The sequence below is a fragment of the Microtus pennsylvanicus genome, chromosome 14 (genome assembly GCF_037038515.1).
Source record: "Microtus pennsylvanicus isolate mMicPen1 chromosome 14, mMicPen1.hap1, whole genome shotgun sequence".
Classification (NCBI taxonomy): Eukaryota; Metazoa; Chordata; class Mammalia; order Rodentia; family Cricetidae; genus Microtus; species Microtus pennsylvanicus.
The window spans coordinates 36,777,828-36,799,120 of NC_134592.1; the positions used below are offsets into that span (position 1 = coordinate 36,777,828).

At 39.0% G+C, this 21,293-nt stretch overlaps 1 protein-coding gene across 1 annotated transcript; it reads right to left on the reverse strand.

Annotated features, from left to right (window-relative positions):
* Positions 1 to 1,593: 1,593 nt before the first annotated feature.
* Positions 1,594 to 21,239, reverse strand: Eif2s1 (eukaryotic translation initiation factor 2 subunit alpha). The gene is made up of 8 exons (XM_075947372.1): positions 20,971 to 21,239; positions 16,091 to 16,332; positions 11,132 to 11,211; positions 8,965 to 9,116; positions 7,344 to 7,450; positions 5,770 to 5,867; positions 3,656 to 3,799; positions 1,594 to 2,110 (listed from the first exon to the last, which is right to left on the reverse strand). Exons 2-8 carry the CDS (start codon positions 16,329 to 16,331, stop codon positions 1,985 to 1,987), a joined length of 948 nt encoding a protein of 315 aa, XP_075803487.1. The 5' UTR covers position 16,332; positions 20,971 to 21,239; the 3' UTR covers positions 1,594 to 1,984.
* Between the last annotated feature and the right edge of the window lie 54 nt (positions 21,240 to 21,293).

A 21,293-nucleotide genomic window follows, 5' to 3' on the forward strand; every position in this document is an offset into this window, starting at 1 on the left:
GAAAAGGGCATATTTGATAATGTATTTTTTCTTCTTTTCTGATAATGGGGACTGATCCCATGCTAGGCACAGACTAGGCTAACAACTATATTCTTAAATCCTTAGAGCAGTTGCCCAAACTGGTCTCTAACACAGTGTTCCTGTGTTTCTGGAACAGCTGGGGTTATAGTTGTTACTGCAGCTTTGATAATATACCTCCATGCTTTGCTTTGTAAGCTTGAATTTTTTTTATTTTTTTTTTTGAAATAGGGTGTCAGTCACTATGTAGTCTTAGATGGCCTGTAACTTGATATACAAACCAGCTAGGCCTTCAACTCAAATCTGCCTGCTAGGATTAGGATTAAAAGCGTACACTACCATACCTAGTCCTAAACTTGTTTCTTGATGCTTTTAGACCAGTGGTTCTCAACCTGTGGGTTGCGATCCTTTTTGGGGGTTGAATGACCTTTTCACAGGGGTTGCCTAAGACCATCGAAAACCAGAGACATTTTCAATAAAAACAGTAGCAAAATTACAGTTATGAAGTAGCAATGAAAGTAACAACCAGCAACATGGCATGCCAACTGGCGAGCACTATTCTTTAGAAATGGGTCATCTGAGGTTAGACCATTAGATTAAAAAGCTGAAAAAACTCTCCTAAGTGGCAAAGTATCCCCCAACACTAATTTCCAATCCTCTTGAGACACAGGGCTAGCAATGGTTGCCAAGGCTGATCAACAATTCTGGGCTCAAGGAATCTTTCCACCTCAGCCTTCCAAGTACTAGAGGATATGCTACCATGCCCAACTCTAGAACCCTTACTACTCAATCTAGTACTAGACTGACTAGGCTTTTAAGTTTGCCTAAAGATAATAAATAGTACAAGTATCCTAACACAAGCATGCCAAACTAAATAATTTTCTACATTTTGATGACAGTAGCTATAGCTTCTTATGTGTTACTAGTCTGTGAAGGTAAAAAAGGAACATTAAAAAATTTCATAACAGTAGTAAAATTATAGTTATAAAGTAGCAATGAAAATAGTAACAACCAGCAACTTGGCATGCCAACTGGCGAGCACTATTCCTTGGAAATGGGTCTTCTGAGGTTAGACCATAAGATTAAAAAGCTAATAGACTACTATGCTAAACAAAGAAAAACTATATATATATATATATATAAATAAAACACAACTAAAGATCTAAGTAGTACCTACCAGATAAAGAGGAAATGTCCCTTTCAGTTGGGCGATGCTGCTCAGAGTAACTACATCAAAGCAGCAGAGCTTTATAAAGACCCTTAGATTTATAACTTTAAGGGACACAGTTTAGTATACACCAAAGGGACTGATGACTTCTCTTATCCAAGTTGTCACTGGTCTCAAACAGGTTAACAGGCACATAATTCTTTAATTTAATTAAATTTCAAGGTTTTTCTCCACTTGGGATCAAATTCACTACGGTTAAATTTACAATGGCTTCCCTGCACCTTCCTTCTGAAAGTCTGTTACTGCAAAGGTCACTTCATTACTTACCGTTTACTTCTCACATAGAGAACTAGGATCTGAACATTCAGACTAGTTTTAACTGGTGACAATAAGGAAGAAGCTTAAAGTTAAACATCCCAGAAATTTATTTGATGTTGGCTTGAATACATTTTATATAGGAAGGTTGGGACTGTTTGTGTTGGGTGCCCCTGGTAAATCTCATGGAGGCACTGAATCCAGAGACATCAGAAATGGAAACCGAAAGCCCAATTTTAGGGCTGCTCTTTAAGATTTGCCTCTGGTCAAATCAAGCCACTCCCTTAAAAAATGCTTAAGGTGTTAGAGCTTCTTTGTGGCTGACACAAGGAGGGCGGTTAGATTCTGGTTTGTTGAACACTTGAATACTTGGAAATAAAAATATTCAGCTTTGAAGTTTTCAATACTGGAAAACTTTCAAGTCTAGGGTTTCCAGCCAGGAATGGCAGCTTTGTATTCCTTAAATCACTGTTTCCCACAAGGCTAATCTTCAGCTTTGGCTTCCATTTCTTCTGTGTCATCATCTCCATCCACCTCTGCATTTTCTCTTTCTAGCCGTTCCAGCTGCCTTGCAAGCTCAGTCTCATCTGTATCTGTGACCACTTTAGGCTGCGGAAGAGGCATAAATTCAAAATGAACTGAACAGCAAGAGCAGATTGGATTTCAATAGTATTACTGGCCAGTGTTTAAAATATAACTTAAGTACTTTCATTTCTAATAATTCAGTCATACCCGTGCTGACTTACCTCCGAATAAGTTCTATTAGCTGAAAATTAAAACAAAATACAAGACAAGACAGTACAGGCAAATAATGCACACTACGGTGGAACAGTACTTTCTGCCATTGTAATAAGCTTAACTGAAAACATGGATTCAGTGATCACAAAGACCACCAATGTCCTGCTTTAAAAAAAAAAAAAAGGTTATTCTGGGTTCAAGATAAACTATGCTTCCTCAGAGAATGAATTGTTCTATACACACAGACATACAGTATATGGAAATTAGGTTCTGTTTATATAGTGATGAGGGAAAGACAGATTATTGTTTGAGACAGGGCCTCCTTATGTAGACAAGGCAGCCCTACTGCCTTTGCCTCCCAGTGCTGAAATTAGATTGGTGTCACTGCCTAGCAATTTTTTTATTATCTATTTTTCTCCTTGAGGGGAAAACCCCTAACACCACTGGCCTAAATGTCTATCCCAAATATGATAGCCTAGTGCTAATAGTTCTTATTACCAAACAACTCCCTCTTTTAGGAATACTATCTATCAATGGTTACTTTATACTTAGTATGTAACTAGGCAGGTAGCCTTGGTATGCTAACAAGACTGGCTCTGAACTGTAGGCAATTATCCTGGCCTCAGTTTCCCAAGCCCTGAGATTACAGGCATGGGCCGTCATATTCAATTCATCTGACACAATACTCTATTTATAAATAGAGTGTGGGAATGCGTGTCATGTTGTGCTTTTGAAGTTGAGAAGACAACTTTTGGGAGTAAGTTTTCTCCTTCTAACATACCGGTCCTGGAGACAATAGGCTGAAAAGGTAGCTAAGTAGATGAAGTGCCTCCTGCACAAGTATGAGGGCTGGAGTTCAAACCCTAGCAGCTCCACAGAAAGCTGGGCACAATGCTAAGGACCTGAAGCTAGGAGTGAAGACTGGTGGCTCTTGAGCTTCAGGTTCAGTGAGTCTTAACAAAAAAAGATAAGAGGAGGAAGGGCTGGAGAGATGGCTCAGAGGTTAAGAGCACTGGCTCCTCTTCCAGAGGATTCAGGTTCAAATTCCAGCATCCAGATGGCAGCTCACAACTGTCTTTAACTCCAGTCCCAGGGGATCTGACACCTTAACACCAATGCACATGAAATAAAGTTATATATATATATATAAAGATAGAGGATATCTGACGCTGACCTCTGGCCTTTACATGTGCACCCATGGGTCAGCATACCTGGGCACACACACTAAAAAGAAAATTAAATAGGCTAAGGCTAGATTCAACTACAGGGAGATGGAGACAAGCCTGGACTACATGGGATCCTGTATCAAAAGCAAAAAAACAAACAATAAACAAAACAAAACCCCCAAAACAACAAAAACCAAATAAACCACAAAAATATTAAGAACAAAGGAAAAAAATAAGATGCAGATCTCACCTTCATTTGAACATTAAACACGCCTCTCTTCTCCTCAATCTTCTCTTTGATGACTGCCATAGCCTGATTGAGAACAGAGAGGCCTTCTGTTCTCTCTAGTGTCGTCGTCGTCATCACATACCTGGGTGGAGCTATCAGGTTAATCTATAGGAGAAAAACAGAAATAAAGCTATGAATATACTTACCCAGAATATTCAAAAATTGTTTTATTAATTTGCTGCATGAAGGCATCAGCTCAATTTGCCCCCAGTTTTAAAGATCAGTTTATTAATACAGTCTCTTAGTTTCTTTCTTTCTTTTTTGGTTTTTCGAGACAGGATTTCTCTGTAGCTTTGGTGCCTGTCCCGGAACTAGCTACTGTAGACCAGGCTGGCCTCGAACTACCAGAGATCCTCCTGCCTCTGCCTCCCGAGTGCTGGGATTAAAGGCGTGCGCCACCACCACCCGGCCAGTCTCTTAGTTTCGTTTCTCAACAAGTTGATAAAAAAACACTCTAACAATTGCAATTTATGGGAGGAAGGGCTTATTTTAGCCCTCAATTCAAGGCATAGTCCATCACAGTGGAAAGTCAAGGCAGTGGGAATCTGAAGCAGTTAGTCACGCTACGTCTGAATTCAGAGGACTGAAATGAATGCATGCATCCAATTATTTAGATCCCTCTCCATTTACACAGCCGATGATTCCATTCAGACAAAGGTGTCATCTACAGTGGTTGGGTCAGTATACCATAACATAATTAAGACAATCTTGCACAGACATGACCAAACGAATTCTAAATCTGTCAAGCTGTAAACTAATACCAACAACAGCAACAGATCATTGACACAATGATCTAATCCAGTTCGTATAAATAGTCCATTGCAATATGGAATATGAAGAATTAAAACTGTTGGGTATTTGTCATCTAACTAATGGGTAACTGGAGTTGGAAGGATGGCTCAGTGGTTAAGAACATATGTTACTCTTGCAGAAGATCCCAGTTTGGTTCGCAACCATCTGTAACTTCAGATTTTCTAGAAGATCTGATGCCCTCTTCTGGTCTGTGTGGGCATCAGGCATGGACATGGTACACACCTGCAGGCATAAAGTAAAAGTATTTTCTCCCCATTTTTCCTTTCTCTTTTTGACAGGATTTCTCGGGCAACAGCCCTAGCTGTCTAGAACTAGCTCTGTAGACCAGTCTGGCTTCAAACTCAGAGATCTGCCTGCTCTCAAGTGCTGGGATTAAAGGCGTGTGCTACCACTGTCTGGCTCTCTCCCTTTTAAGACATAGTCTCACACTCTGTAGACCAGGCTGGCCTTGAATTTAGAGATCTGTCTGCCTCGGCCTCCCAAGTACTGGAATTAAAGGCATGTACCACCATGTCAGGCAATAAAATAAATCTAAAAAAGAAAGAAAAAAAGCAAACGGCTAACCACTCCACACTGATGAAATTCTTCTAAGAAATCCCAAGTAATGATTATCCAGTTAGGCAAACGTCATCAAAATTGAATGACTGTTGTTGAAAAAATGTTACCCTCCTGAAGGTGCTGTGCATAAACATTTTGAGCACTGTAATTCCTCACTGTAAAGATTTAATATTGCTGGCTCACTCACTATAGGAGCCCTTCCCCATTTTGTAGTACTAACAAAAAGCCACACCTGTAACAACTGCCCAGAAATATCATGAAAAGACTATACCACTCTGAGAGGGAGGAAAAAAAAAAAAGAGACATGACATGTTTTTGTAATTTTATTTATTTACTTTTAAATTATGTGTCTCTGTTTACCATGTGTACGGCACATGGTACCAGAGGTGTCATATCCACTGGGGCCGGAACACAAATCAGATCTTCTGTAAGAGCAGTAGCTCTTAATCTGAAGTAGCTCTCAATTCCCACGATACTTTTCTTTAAGGTACGGAGAATTAAACTCTGGGCAATGAATATGCCAGGCAAGGACTTTGCCACTGAGCTATAATTTCCTATCAAACATGACCAGCTTTAAAAAAAAAAAAAAAGACAGAAAAAAAAAAAAAGACTGGATATAACTTAGTGGCCCTGGGTTCAACTGCCAGCACACAGGTCAATTGCAAGGTTCTAACAAGCAGGGTGAGAGAAAATGCGTAACTTACCTTGATGGGCATGGTTTCTGTAGAACAATTCAAACCTGCTCTCAGGGCTTCTTTTACAGCATCAATTCCTTCATAACCATAGCAAGCTACTTCAATATCTAAAATTACAAAAATTCAAAGGCTGGCACCAGAAGTGACAATAAGGAAAGATAAAAGAATCAGAGAGTTGAAGTTATATCGTATAAATACAACATTAACCTCAATTAGAAATGTATTTTCACTGCTGAAAATATCTGACTGTGGTTAGGTATGTGGTCATATCCCTGTGATCTCAACATAGAGAAGCTGAGGAAGGAGGATTTTACAAAGGACAATAATTTTCTGTTTTTTGAGACAGGGTTTCTCTGAGAAACAGTCCTAGATATCCTGGAACCTACTCTGTAGACCAGGCTGACCTTGAAATCAGAGATGTGCCTGCCTCTGACTCTGGGATCAAAGGCGGTGGGCGTCACCACCGCCCGGCAAGACATTTATCAAACACTGAGACAACAAAATATCTAGAGCTATTTAGAAACCGTACCCCACTTGGCCCAGCAATCCTTTTTACTTTATTACACTTAATTGTGTACCTTGTGTGTACAGGGGCACACACGAGCATGTGGGTGTCAAAGAGGACAACATGTGGGAGGGGCTCTTTCTGCTCCATAGGTCCTGGGTTTGAACACAGGTTGTCAGGCTGGTTGGCAAGTAGCTTTACTTGCTGTGTCATCTTGTCAACCTGAGCCAGCAAATCTTTTACAACATCTGAATAGATGGATAAGTACTTATTTTTGCAACTGTGTGAAATTAATGCATTTTTACTAGGGGCTGAACCCAGGCCTTCATGAATGCTAAGAATGCAGTCCATTCTTATATACCAGTGGTTCTCAACCTTCCTCACCCTGCAATCCTTTAATAAATTCCACATGCTGTTGTGGCCCCCAACCATAAAATTTTGTTACTACTTCATAACTGCAATTTTTCTGCTGTTATGAACCATAAACATCTGATATGCAGGATATTCAACCCCCCAAATGGGTCAAGACCCACAGGTTGAGAATCACTGCAAGATCTTGGAAAGTAGCCACAAAGGAAGAATGTCTGAAAATATCCAGATGATTGACATAGGGTCAATACAGAGACATAGAAAGATACCAATGTCCTGCTGAAATATTTTAAATTGTATACTAGTGCAAAATGTAATTCCTTATGTTAAAGGGCTAAATTAAGGTTATCTGAGCTTCCATGACTATTTTCATTTGTGCCAATATATTTTATGCTATTGTAGAAGTAATTTCTTGGTGTAGGTATGAGACTGTGGTGGAATACTTCCCCAGCATGTATGAAGTCCTGGTTTGATTCTAAGAGCCAAAACAAAAGCCCAAAGCCATCAAAAAACAAACACCCCCACCCCTGGAAAAACAAACAAAACCCCACTAAACTCAAACCAAATAAAACGTTAAAACTATTGTTACAAAAGAAAAACATTTAGAAAATTTTATACTTGTTGATCCAGCAACAAGTACTTTGGTTAAGTCTCACTACTTATCAGCTTGTTTAGGCACACACAATAAAGTCATTTAGAAGCCACTTACCTGCTCGAATTTTGACAGCTTGTGGGGTCAAACGCCTATTAATATTGTTAATGAGTACTTCACGTTCATTTTCATCCAAATCTAAACTATCAAGGATAGATGGGTCACTGAAAAAAACAGAAAGACAAACAAAAAATGTCAAGGTAATATTACTGATAACTGAAACTGAACACATGCGGCAGAATAATACAAATAATAAGCAAGAATTTCAGCATGGAAGTTGAACTCTTGGTTTTGCAGTTTTAACTATGTGTTAGTTTCTCTTTCAAAATGTGTAAATTGAGGTGGAAGTGTCTCACAGAACTGCTATATTAAATGAAGCAATGTAAGTACTTACTATATGGCACAGAAAACACTCAACTGATTTTCAAAACAAAAACTGGGCTAATATAAACAATTTAATACCTTTTAATACGAATCTGACATTCTATTATAATTAACTTACGCATTTTCAAGTAATTATCACTCTATTTCAAGGACTTAGAATCCAGCTTAGAAAGAACAAACATTTGGGCAGCGGGACAGGAAGGAATTAGTGCAGTTAGTAGGGCTAGAGACCAGTATGTCATCTGATCCTCCCAAGTGTCCAAGACCTGGATCAGGGAAGGGTTTAGCTAAACTAACACTGGCATGTTAACTCAACAAATTGGAACGAGAAAGAATAACTTTTTAAAAGAGATCCAGGCAGTGGTGGTGCATGCCTTTAATCCCCCCTCCAAGGGTAGCCAAAAGAACAGTAGACACTAACAAGCAGAGGCAAATGTTACAAAAAGTTATAATATGCAAAAAGGACTAACATAAGCAAGGATCCAAGCTAATGACATGGGGTTTCAATGAAAAGAGATAGAAGCTGCATGAAGGACTTTTCCTTTAGCCTGCACAAAATAACAAGACATATTGACAGAGATATATACACTGTCATATGATGACAAAGACAAACACAGACTGACATTTACAATCAATAAAGACACAAAGCTGTTGACTTCATCAACAAGCAGGAGCATGCAAATCAATTATGGCAAAAAGAAAGAAAATTTGACATATACCAAATGATGGTGTAGAGGAAGGAAAACAGCAGTATCTATCTACAGTTGCTAGGGGAATATTAACTATAGAACTAACACGGAGTGTAATTTGGCAAAGCTCTACTACTGGCAAGAAAGTTATCGAAAATGACATCTCACAGAGTTTCCATGTCAGATTACAAAGTCAGGAAAGGAAACGTTATAGACAGAGAGAAAAACAGGTTTGGAAACAGCCAAATACATGGTGAAAGAACAAAATGTATGAACTATAGGTTTTTAAAGGCAAAACAAATCTAATGAAAAAGGTCTATTGTGAGGCCACATGAAAGGTAATGTGACAGAACAAAGGGTCCAAGCAACTGCAATAAGCAAGAGGCTGTACTATTTTGGATAAGATGCCCATATTGGTCCTGAAATCATCCAATGACTATGAAATTTACAAAGAAGTGTGAGATGAATCCAAGTAAATATGGCATATGAAAACTATATATATTTGACCACATCACACTGAAATATTTTTACAGCTAAATGTGACAAGGACCTGTGGGTGCTAGGTAATCAGGAAAGACATAGAGGCAGAATCAAGGTTTTCTTACGAGACTGCATGCTTAAAGGCATCATAAGCACCATATCCAGGCTTCTTGTACTTATCATCAAAGACCCAGGCAGTCCTCTGGAACAGGCTTTCCAGCTGCTCATCCTTGGTATATTCTAATACCTCAGCAACATGGCGAAGAATGCTGTAAACCTAGACACACAATGAAAAACTCAGTAATTTGAAAATCAGAGAGCTACAAAGAAGAGGCATTGTCATACCTTAGTAGATGTAAATTACTTCAATAATTCCTGAAAGTAACACCTATAACTGCAAGTTCTTTCTCCATAAAGAAATATTCACTACTTCATAATAATTAGCTGAAGTGGGTATAAGAAGTATGATACAACTTGGGGGTATTCAAACAAATTAACATCTTTGGATTTGTTTCACTTGCAATAAGGCACTTAGTATCTTTCATTGCCAAGAGAACTCCTGCACAGATCAAGTATATACAAAACTATACTATTTTAAGGAGAAAACTGTTATGAATGCATAGAATTGAGATTTTAATATTTTGTTTGCTATTATAATTTAATAATTATCCTTCCTTTTACTTACCCAGCAAACTCCCTGAAAAATACAAATTTTATGAGCTAGTAAGATGGCTCAGGGAATGGATAAAGGTGCTTACTGTTAGGAGGGATGACCCGAGTACAATCCTTAACCCACATGGTAGGAGGAGAGACTTGGTCCCCACAAGTGTCCTCTAACCTCTACCACACACACACACAAACACCAAAACAAACAAATGTAACAAAAAAACTGTTTCATATTTCACATGAAAAGTGACTAAGAAAGGGTCCTAAACTTGTTTCATTTTATCAGCCTGGGAACATACTCTTGTTTAGGCTGTTGTTTTATGAGATTTAGGCTTGCTATATTTATATTGCAGAGTAAGCTGAAGCAAAAACTTCTGTCTTAGCTTCCCATGCAGGAAGGGCTATAGGTACACGTCACTGTACAAGGCAAGTAATGTGACAGTGTCCTGGAGAGAACAGAAATATGCAAGTTTCCCAGAGCAATGCTTTAACAAAACAACAGGACCACAGTAACACCTTTAGTTCTTTGACAGTGTAAAGACTCAAACCCAGGGCCTTCTCTATCCTAGGTAAATGCTCTTGCCTCTCAACTACAATCCTAGTCTCTCTTTTTGAGACAGGGTGGTCCTGCATAGTCAAACTGACCATAAACTCCTATGCTGATAACAAGTGTTGGGAATAAAAGCATGTACCACCATGCCTGACTTGAAATTCTGCATTTCTAATATGTAGCCAACTAATGCCAAAGGGGTTAGTTCTGAATATGAAAAGAGGTTTTACTTTTTTTTTTAAAAAATACACTTATTTCACATGCTTCAGATGTATAAACACTTAAAATGAATGGAGAGATTTGGATCATGGTCTGCTGGACTTGGGATCATTATAATTTGCTTTACTGGGTTTCTTAGATTCTTTTCTGTTGCTGGGATAAAATATCCTAACAAAGGCAATATAAAGGAAAAAGGGTTTATTTGGCTTAAAATACTAGGTTACACTTCAGGCAGGGAAGTCAGAGGCAGAAGTCTGAGAAAATTGGTCACATCAGCAGTCAACAGTAGAGAGCATGTATCAATGCATACAGGCTAGTGCTTAGCTTGATCCCTCTACTTCATATAGCCAGAATCCCCTGGTCAGGAAATGGTCCCGTTCACAAATAAGACGAATCTTCTCACACAAATTAACCTTAACCAAGACCATCCCTTAGAGGTGCACCTGGAGACCTGCTTTCCAGGTGTCAATCTATCATATTGGATTAACCAAAATTAAAAAAAAAATATTTTTATTCCAACATTTTCTTGGTATTTTATTTTGAGGATAGGAATACACACAGCAGAAAAGAACAAAACACTAATAAAAGGCAAAGCCACCAGTAATATCATTAAAAACAGAGAATGAGGGGCTGGAAGACTGCTCGGGTAGCAGGAGTACTACTGGTCATGCAGAAGACCTAGGTTCAATTCCCAGCAGCCACACAGTGACTCAAAATCATCTATGAACGCAGTTCCAGAGGATCTGATGCCCCCTTCTGACCTGGAGAACCACACACAGCCAGAGTGCACACACATACATGCAGGCAAAACACTCATACATTAAATAAATAAACCTTAACAAAGAGAATCAACTCACGGTTTTGGATTTTGTGAATTTGTCTTCACATTTGATTGCTTCCTCTGGAGAAACTCTTCTTTTTGACAAATCAATATATCCTGTATGAAAATATTTAAAAGTAAGTTTTATTTGTTGAAATATAAGCATATGATTAGAAACAAGTTTATAAGCAAATTAAGTTTCTGATTGAGAAGCTTATAATTATTCCTATTAAAATCATATTGACACAGGACTGCTTAAGATGAGACATTTAGAACAAGATAGTTATATATTCTTTATTATTCTGGAAAGAATTAATAATTTTCAATTTAATTGAAAGTTACTTAAATGCCTCTTCTTAAGCATACAGACAGTTGAGAATTGCTATGATTTGATTAAGAGGCTACTGTCAAATCAGGTGAAGTGACATATGCCTGTTAATTCTAAAACTGAAGTGGTGGAGGGAGAAGGGAGAAGGTTTAAAGCAAGTCAGCACAAGAAACCCTGCCTCAAAACCACACTAAAGAAACCAGAGGTGATCTTCAATAAAAATAACATTGCCATCTTCTGTGTGATCTTTATATTCCGATGGCAGGACCAAAAGCACCCTTAAAATCCGTAAAAGAATCTGCATAGTAGATTCTCTTTCCCAGAGATCCTAGCCTTTTAACCTGATGGAACTAGAACTCAAGAAAGATGACAGATTTTGTCAAATATCCAGACCACGGACACCCACAATCCTATGCCTGGTTAGAACAAGGTCATGAGACCACAATACAAAATCTACACACAAAATTTCTATTACCTTTTAATTCTCTAACTGTATTTCCCAAAGAACTTAAGTCTTTATTTACACTGAAGGAGTCCAAATTACCAATTTTTCTTCTCACAGATTATTTTTTTAATATGTTTTAATCTGAGCAACTTCAACAAAAAAGTCATCAAAATTTACTTTTATGCTTTCTTCTAAAAATACTAGTTTCAATTTTGATGGACATCGATGACTTTAGGTTCTTTTTTTTTTTTACTATAGGTTATTTTTTTTTTTCAATTTTTTAAAAAGATTTTTATTTAGTATGTATACAATGTTCTGTCTGCAATATATGCCTACTCACCAGAGAGGGCATCAGATCTCATTACAGATGGTTTTGAGCCACCATGTGGTTGCTGGGAATTGAAATCAGGACCTCAGGAAGAGTAATCAGTGCTAATATCTCCAGCCCTATAGGTTATTTTTTAAAGGAGCATTTATGAATCATGCTTCGTATTTATTAGCATATGGACAACCAATTTTCTCAGCATTATTATTTTTAAAATGACATATTTATTTTTATGTGCATTGGTGTTTTGCCTGCATATACATCTGTGTGAGGGTGTTGGATGCCCTGGAGGTAAAGCCACAGAAAGTTGTAAGCTGCCACGTGGGCGCTGGCAATCAAACCCAGGTCCTCCAAAAGAAAAGTCAGTGCTGAGCTATCTCTCCAGCTCCAGCATTATTTTTAAAAAGACAATGTTTCTACCATTCAGTTGCTTTTTTAACACTGTTGATAACTGGGTATAAATAACAGTACACATAATTTTGAGTATTAAAATAAATTGCTTGCTTTTGTTTTTAATAATAATAATAATAAAGGTCTCACAATATAGTCCAGGTGGTCTTGATCTCACAGTCACCTGCCTGCCTCCACCTGATCATGCTTTACCACCCTCTATACACGGACACCCTACCCCTACTCTTCTCTGGTTGGGGTTCAAACCCAAAGCATTATATTCTTTCTAGGCAAGGCTCTTCCACTGACACATACTCCCAGACGCTCTCATTTTCTCTTTGATTTAAAAACCTAATCACTTTAGGTTTTTCTAACATAAACAACAATATTTATAAAATGTTATTTTATATATTTTACCCTTCCAAGATAAAATGATAATGATTCAAACATTCACTACAATCAGAACATATGATTTTAACCTTAAAATTTACTCAAAGCAAAAAAAAAATTACTCAAAGCTCTATTATATATGGCCCAACTTATTATTTTAGTGAGTATGACATGCACATCTGAAGCATATATATTCTATTTTTTTGTAGATGTAGTTGATCAATGTTTGTAATAAATTCCTTTCTGATATGGCTCTTAAATTAACCAGTCAAAGGTTATCTAAACCTCTAACTACTTCACTGACTTTAAATTTTTATTTCACATCACTAATCTTTATTGAGCACATATACACTGGGTTTTTTTCTCTCTCTCTCCACTTTTTGAGGACCTGATACTCAGCTCCCAAATACACAAAGGTAAGTGTAGCTCTCATCTATCAATAGCCCTTGGATGAGTCTTATTTTTATTTTCAGTGGTTGTTTCAAGAATTACAATATATGTCCTATTTATTGTCAGCATCATCCCAATGCATGTACAATGTAAAAACCATACATATTTAGTATCTCATGTCTTGTCCTTTGTTTTAGTTATCAAATACATTGCATTTAAGAAAAATACATTTACACTGTTCTGCATTTTCTTCGCCTCTCTACTGCACCCTAGAGCTAAATGTGCACTAGTTCCCCACTATCTTTGAGGGATATAATTTAAAATTTACTGTTATGTTTAAAACTGTGAGGCCAGGCAGTGGTGGTACATCCCTTTAATCCCAGCACTTAGGAGGGAGAGGAAGGCAGATCTCTGTCAGTTCAAGGCTAGCCTGGTCTACAAGAGCTCGTTCCAGGACAGGCTAAACAACAAAAAAACCCGTGGACAGCACCAGTCCCTACTTGCAGAGTCATGCGCCACACAATGACACTTTGGTCACTGAAAGACTACCTACATGAAGGTAATCTTACAAGATTTAAGTTGTAAGAACACTATGATGTTTGTATCAATGACATCAATTAAAACTTGTCTCCGAACGTATTCCTCCTTGGGGCTTCTGTTATTTTGAGAACGGCCTTGGTAATAGTTCAGGCTGCCATTAAATTCAGGATACTTTTGCCTCAGCTTCCTGGCTACTGGGAAAACAGGGTTGTGCCAATGTTTAAAAAGAGGGCAGGAGGGACTGGAGAGATGGCTCAGAGGTTAAGAGCATTGCCTGCTCTTCCAAAGGTCCTGAGTTCAATTCCCAGCAACCACATGGTGGCTCACAACCATCTGGAATGGGGTCTGGTGCCCTTGTCTGGCCTGCAGGCATACACACAGACAGAATATTGTATACCTAATAATAATAATAATAATAATAATAATAAAAAGAGGGCGGGAGCAAGTATAATACAATAATATTTGAAAGGTGGCTGGATCTTATAGCTGGGAGGCCTGCCTGATTTACATAAAAAAGTTCCAGGCCAACCAGGGTAACACAGGGCAACTCAGTGAGATCTTATTAAAAAAATTATGTTACTATGCTATTTTGCTTAGAACTTAATGTCTATATGCTTGGCAAGTGTTCTACTACTAAACAACAATCCCAACCCCCACATTTCTGTCTGAAGTGATATAAGACTATATATTTTATTAACATATTTATACCTATGATAAATGTAATTTAAGCATAGTAAAAAAATTTGTAAAACAGAACAATTTTAGTAATATGCTATAACAGAAGTATGTAAATTTATTCTTTCTTAAGATAATTACTAGTGTTTTAGAATTGTGGGTAACCAAAATAGTACAAATCAAAATTGCCAATAATACTATATTTACTGTATTTTTTCCTCCCATATCTTTTCTTATGGTACCAGAGTTCAAACCCAGGATTTCTATTTCATGTTAGCTACTCTCAGTCGAGACAGGATCTTATTACACTGTCAAGTACTCTGAGGGTTACTGTCTTCTGATTAGCTGGGACCATAGGGATACACCAATGAATCTAGCTTCCAGGATGCTTCCCTAACCCCCATTTTTTATATCTTTCGTAGCCTTGGCTGTCCTGAAATGTGCTCCGTAGACAAGACTGGTCTCGAACTCAACTCAGAGATGTGCTGGCTCTGCCAAGCGCTGGCATTAAAGTCATGTGCCATCACCTGACCCAGCCCCTCCCTTGTTAAACCATTAGATTCCTTAAAGATTGCCCCACGCTGGCCACCGACTAGTTCCTGAGACAAAACACCAAGGTCTAGCAGTTAAAATTCATTATTTGGCTAGCCTTATCAACTCATCCTATCATAGACTTGTCCCCCCCTTTCTCTGTAAAAAACCACTCCTGCAGAAACACCTCCTGTATGTCTTTGTCCTATCTGGAGGTGGCAGTCCCGCCAACCCCTCAATCAATAAATGTCCTTCATGCTGAAAACTTGTCTGGGTGTGTTCGTTCTGAGCTGACTTCTCTGGGGGGCCTCCCTTACAAATACTGATGAGTTAACTAGGTTTCTTTTTGGTTATAATGAGTTAATTACCAAAATCCTCATAAATATTGAAAAGCTTCAAGTTATTTGGCCACAAAACTAACTCTAGAATGTACTTATTAGACTACTACTACTATTACAATAAAAGGTTTTTGCTTAGCTAGTTAATTGGTATCCTTTAAAATTTTTTTATTTAAAGCTTTAGACAAATGAGTCTTGTGGATACACAGATATGGGTATGTTTATATGTTTGCATGTGTGTATACCATGTATGTCACGTTAGTCAAGGCTATATCTCGGGCATGTTTATTCAGGAGTTTTCAGTTTGATTTTTGAGATAGGTCTCACTCAGTAAGTTCAGCTAGCTGGTCATGAATCCCCAGATTTTTTTTATCACCCCAGGGTTGGGATTACCAGCCTGTGCCTCCAAAACTGGCTTTTCTGTTTGAGCTCTGGGATTCTCCAGCTTGCATATTAAGCAAGCACTTAATCGACCGGCTATCTTCCCAACCCCCAAATGCTTCTTCAACAACTTTGTATGTAAAATAACTTTAGTAGTTTAATGACAGTATGTGTAAAAATATATACTTTTAAATACGTTTTTATACAGGCAACTTCTGTGGCTTTAGAATTTATATTTCTTAGCTATTTTTTTTCTCACTTACCTTTTTCTTTATCCACTCTAATGACAACTACACATTCATTTCTGCCAATGCGGATCAGTTTGTTTATAGAACGGATACGTCTCCTGGATAATTCGCTAAGAAGAATCATGCCTTCAATGTTATTGTATTCCAACAAGCTGACATAAGCCCCCATTTCAGCAATGGATCTTACATTCACCATCACTACATCTTCCACCTCAGGGAATCTGTGTTGATAAAATCTACAACTTAGACCCGGCATTCTGTAATTAAAACAAATAAACAAATACATAAATAAAGGGTTGCGCTAGGGTAAAAATAATCAATTTTGTAGATCCCGACAACAAAGGAACACAACAACAGAAAATAGGCACTAGTCTCCTCATCTCCCTAAACGTCAGAAAATGGACAGATACCCAGGAACCAAGCTTTAGCTTTCATTTGCTCCATAGTTTTGTAACGCTTAGGCGATCACTTTTAGAGGAACCATAAAAAATAATGACTATCTATAAAGTGCTGCGAGACCTAAGGATTAAAGGAATATGTCGCGAGTAAAACACTATTTTAATATTACCACTTAAGTAGGGCATCGTGGTGCACACCTGTAATCCCAAGCTCCGGAGGATGATAAGTTTGAAGACAGCCCGGGCTATATAGATAGATGTTATCTCAAAACAAAAACTCCAAAATACGGTATACCATCACCCAATATTTTAAGAACTATCAAGGAACAGGAAGGATCACTATAACACAATTTTAACATTCCTAAGTTACTCTTTCTCCAAGCTGGCTCATATGGCAGATGCTACCACACAGCATGCAAAAGGAAAACTACTCCTTAACCAATATGGCAAATGTTACAGCCAATACTTTTTGTGATGCTTCGGATGAGTTAAGTTTCTATTTACACATGAAGCAAATCCTTTCTTACTTGCCACTCATGAGCTAGTCTATTATATTATCACTGTAGCCAAAATTACAGTATCACAACCTAAAAATTTAGGGGCTAGAGAGATGGCCTATAAAGTAAAAAATGACTTCATTTTCTTGCCTGGCCGTGTTGGCACACACCTTTAATCCCAGCACTTGAGTGGCAGAGGCGGTGGAACACTGAGTTCAAGGCCAGCCTTGTCTACAGAACGAGTTCCGAGTTCCAGGAGAACCTCTGCCCCTTAAAAGGGGGAAAATTAATTTATTTCCCTTTAAAATAAATTTAATTCACAAGTAATTTAATTTAGCCATTGTAATTTCTAACTTGTATTATCCTCCAATAGTCTGAGACACTAGGGTCTTGCCTATGCTAGGAAGTACTTCACCACCAAGCTCTACCCAGTCCTCTTTTTATTTTGTTAACAAATATGCCTAATCTTGAGAAGTGCTTTATAAATCTCCACAATTCAAGTGTCTTTTAACCTCCATCTATTAAAGACACTTATAATTATTCTCTTTGATCCACCCAGTTTCCAGCACCATCTCTTTAGTGACCATATGCTGAAAACCATCCCAGTTAGCACTACACTTTAAAAAGGAAGTCCCCAAGCTTTAATTGCAGCTGAGGACCTTTATGCTTTCCTGTTAATCATAACCTACTTACTGTGTCAGGGCCCAGAAGACAGACAGTAAAAAGCACCTAAAGGCCCAAGGAAATAATTGTAAAATCTTAGTAACTTACTTTCTTGTTGATTGGGAATAAGGCATCAATATCTGACTTAAGAATTAGATACTCAGTTATGTTTAGTGTCACATGACTTTAAGTCCAGCACCTGGAAGGCAGAGGTGGGCAGATTTCTGAGTTTGAGACTAGTTTGGTTTACAGAGTGAGTTTCAGGAGAGCCAGGGCTATCCAGAAAAACCCTGTTTAAAAAAACTCAGCCAGTCAACCACGCAACCAACTCTACACCCAGCATATGGTATTAGATACTCTACACCCAGCATATGGAACAACAAAGTTCTGTCCTAGTATGGTTTGAAAACTACTTCCTGACATGCACATATTTCTACTACCTACTGAGAAAAACGTGTGTAGGACTCACACATCTGTTTCTACCAGGCAGGACTATTATTACACAATCTGCCTACTGCCTAGCTCTTTGAGTACCACTTTCTCTCTAGTTCTCCCCATTTGTAGATAAGGAGATGGAGGTGCAGGGTGAGCAACTAGCTCCTTTATATACTGATATGTAATGAAAATCAAGATTTGAGCCTATTAAATTTTGAACCAATCTGTGCTCTGAACATCTGGACACAAAGAAATATCACCACTAGAAACATCTAATATGAACTTTAAAAACATATACCATGATTAGGCCAAACTATTAGGACAGAACCAACAATACTGTTTAACCAACTGGAACATGTGGCCGACTCATTTCTGGAGCAGCTGAACAAAATAGGGATTTAATAAACAAAAGAAATTCAACATTCAGCTAGAATTACTCATTTGGAAACAGTTTTTAAACAGTATTTCTCTTAAGAGTAGGGGTGCAAATGTTTTCAAATACTTGTATATAGAAAACTTGAAAATTAAACACACTTTCAATAAATAAATCTGGAACAATGCTAGGAGATTTAACAGCTGTTCATCATATTTATTCAGCAAATTTCTCCAAAGAGGAAAGGTGATGCTTTGGCTTAATCTGCTGGTTAAAGCAACAGGGTAAGAGGACACAGGAGGGAGATACAGCTACTTCTTTAGAAGGCACAAATCCCCCACCCCAAGATATAGAGTAAATAAACACTGCTAATGGTACGTTACTTACAGCACAAAGAAGTAGCTCGAAACTACAAACGAATTCTTTTCACATTGACTGACTTACTAAATCACTTTATAAAATGCTAGTAACTTTTTAAAAACAATTTTTAAAAAGTCCATACGTATTCTGTCAATGAAACAGAAATCAATAATTTATTCAGTCCTTTTCATGATTTTCAATGTATTCCTTTTCATTTTGCAGTTTAACTTGTTGAAACAAACTTTTGGTACTAAACAATACTGACACAAAACTTCTCTGGGGAATTAAGTACTAGTGGGACAACAAACTAGGAGGACTGCAAGGTGCTATGAAAAAGCAGAGAACAGAAATATCAAATGACCTCAAGCTAAATACACAAGCACTAAAAAAAACCAGGAATCAAACCCCAAGTTTTTTTTTTTTTTTGAGACAGGGTTCCTCTGTGTAACAGTCCTGGCTCTCCTGGAACTCGAATTATAGACCAGGCTGGTCTTGAACTCACAAAGATCCACCTGTCGCTGGCATTAAAAGAGAGTGCCACCACGCTCAAAACCCAAGTCTTTTAACACTAAGTCTGATGTGTTTTTTTATCCACAAAGTCTCAATATATCACAATATGACAACACTGTTAAGTGTTTCCCCCTACTACTTTTGGACAGGGTTTCACGGTGTAGCTCTGGCTGGCCTCAAGCTCACAGAGCAACGGTCTCTGCATTCTGAGTGCTGGTTTTAAAAGATGTGTGCACCATGACATCGCTCAAACTCAAAAGACCACTTCTGCCTCTAGTGTAGCTGGGGTTATAGGCACACACCACCACACAGGCTGTTCTGATGTTCTGAGGCAAAGCAACAACAACAAAACAAACCCCTCATCTTTCAAAAGATATTATCCAAATTCGAAGCTAATTTCAAATACCTTATACTATCAGTATCGCGCCCCTGTTAAGAGTAGGCACATGGGGCCGGGCGGTGGTGGCGCACGCCTTTAATCCCAGCACTCGGGAGGCAGAGGCAGGCGGATCTCTGTGAGTTCGAGACCAGCCTGGTCTACAAGAACTAGTTCCAGGGCAGGCTCCAAAACCATAGAGAAACCCTGTCTCGAAAAACCAAAAAAAAAAAAAAAAAAAAAAAAAGAGTAGGCACATGACTTCTAGAACCAGTACATTGTCACGTCACCAGAGCGGATACAGGAAACAAACATTCCAAAGTGTACTGTGTTGGGAAAAAACTTGTTCTGCTCCAAAGTTTACCAGCACACCTACACCTTCTGAGAATCGGCGCTTGCCACCCGGCGTCATAAGCACTGAAAAGAGACACTAAAATTCCACGTAACTGACATTTTTGAGGGGCTGTCGACTTCCCCCTCCTCCCCAACTTAATGAAGAGAAAAAAAAAATCAAGGCTTCTCGGATGCGCCCTTTCTTCAAGAAATACTACTTTATTCCTAATGAAAATTGAAGCATACTTAATTTGGGGGTTTATTAAAGAGCCCCAAGTGTGTGAACACTCATTTAACTCGTAAATTTTCCTTAATACTAGGCTTCCAGCTTCCATAATTAAACAGACCCCAGTTCTATTCTCGCAGTAGCCAAAGCAGGGCAAATGAACCCCCTAATAAACAGCATGTTTTTCAATCCCAGGGTTGACTTCACTCTACCGAAATGCACAGCAAAAGCGAAAACTTAACTATCTTCAACTTCAGGGGTCACATTATGGACTATCTTGAACCTGCTTTTTTCCTTAAAAACGATGGTCTACCCTATTGGCTCTCTGGCGAACACTTCAGTCTCCACCGAGTCAGAGGAAAGTTTTGGTAGTCTACTGGGGGAGAGGGGGAAAAAAAAGCCCGGTAAAAGCGAAGCGCCCGATCTCTCGAGCCAGGGTGGGGTGTCGGGGCGTTCTCCGGAGGCCTCCCCACCACAAGGATCCAGATGGCCACGTTCCTTGACGGGGTTCCTCCGCCCGCACAACCACGTTTCTGGCTCACAGGACCCGACACCCAAGGGGCGAGAAGACCCAGCGAACAAGCCGCGAGCGGGGGCGACGGCGTCCAGACACTTCCCGCGCAAGGACGGGAAGAGGGGCCCGGGGCCTAGCCTGGCTCGACCCCTCTGTCACTGCACAAAACTAAACTGGGTTCCTGGGGAAGCGGGCTGCGGGGCCAGTCACCTGAAGCGTATGTGTGACTCCCGAACCGAGGTCCCACGCCGAGCTCCTTAATGGCAACGAGTAGACTCCACACAGCAGGACCGGACGCCGAAACTCCTCAGCGTGCGTCTCACTCAACCCAGCGCGCATGCGGGCCCACCTCTCACTGCGCAAGCGCCGACGGAAAAGGCCCTTCGTTATTGCTAACCATAGAGTCTTGGTCCTCCTAGTGTGAGCAGAGTGAACCACAGGACGATCTGAAAAGTCCGTTTCCTCGGCACTTGGTAGATTTTGCGGAGGGAACGTGGCGTGGTTTGAAGAAGAGGTCGGATCCTGTTTCTTGC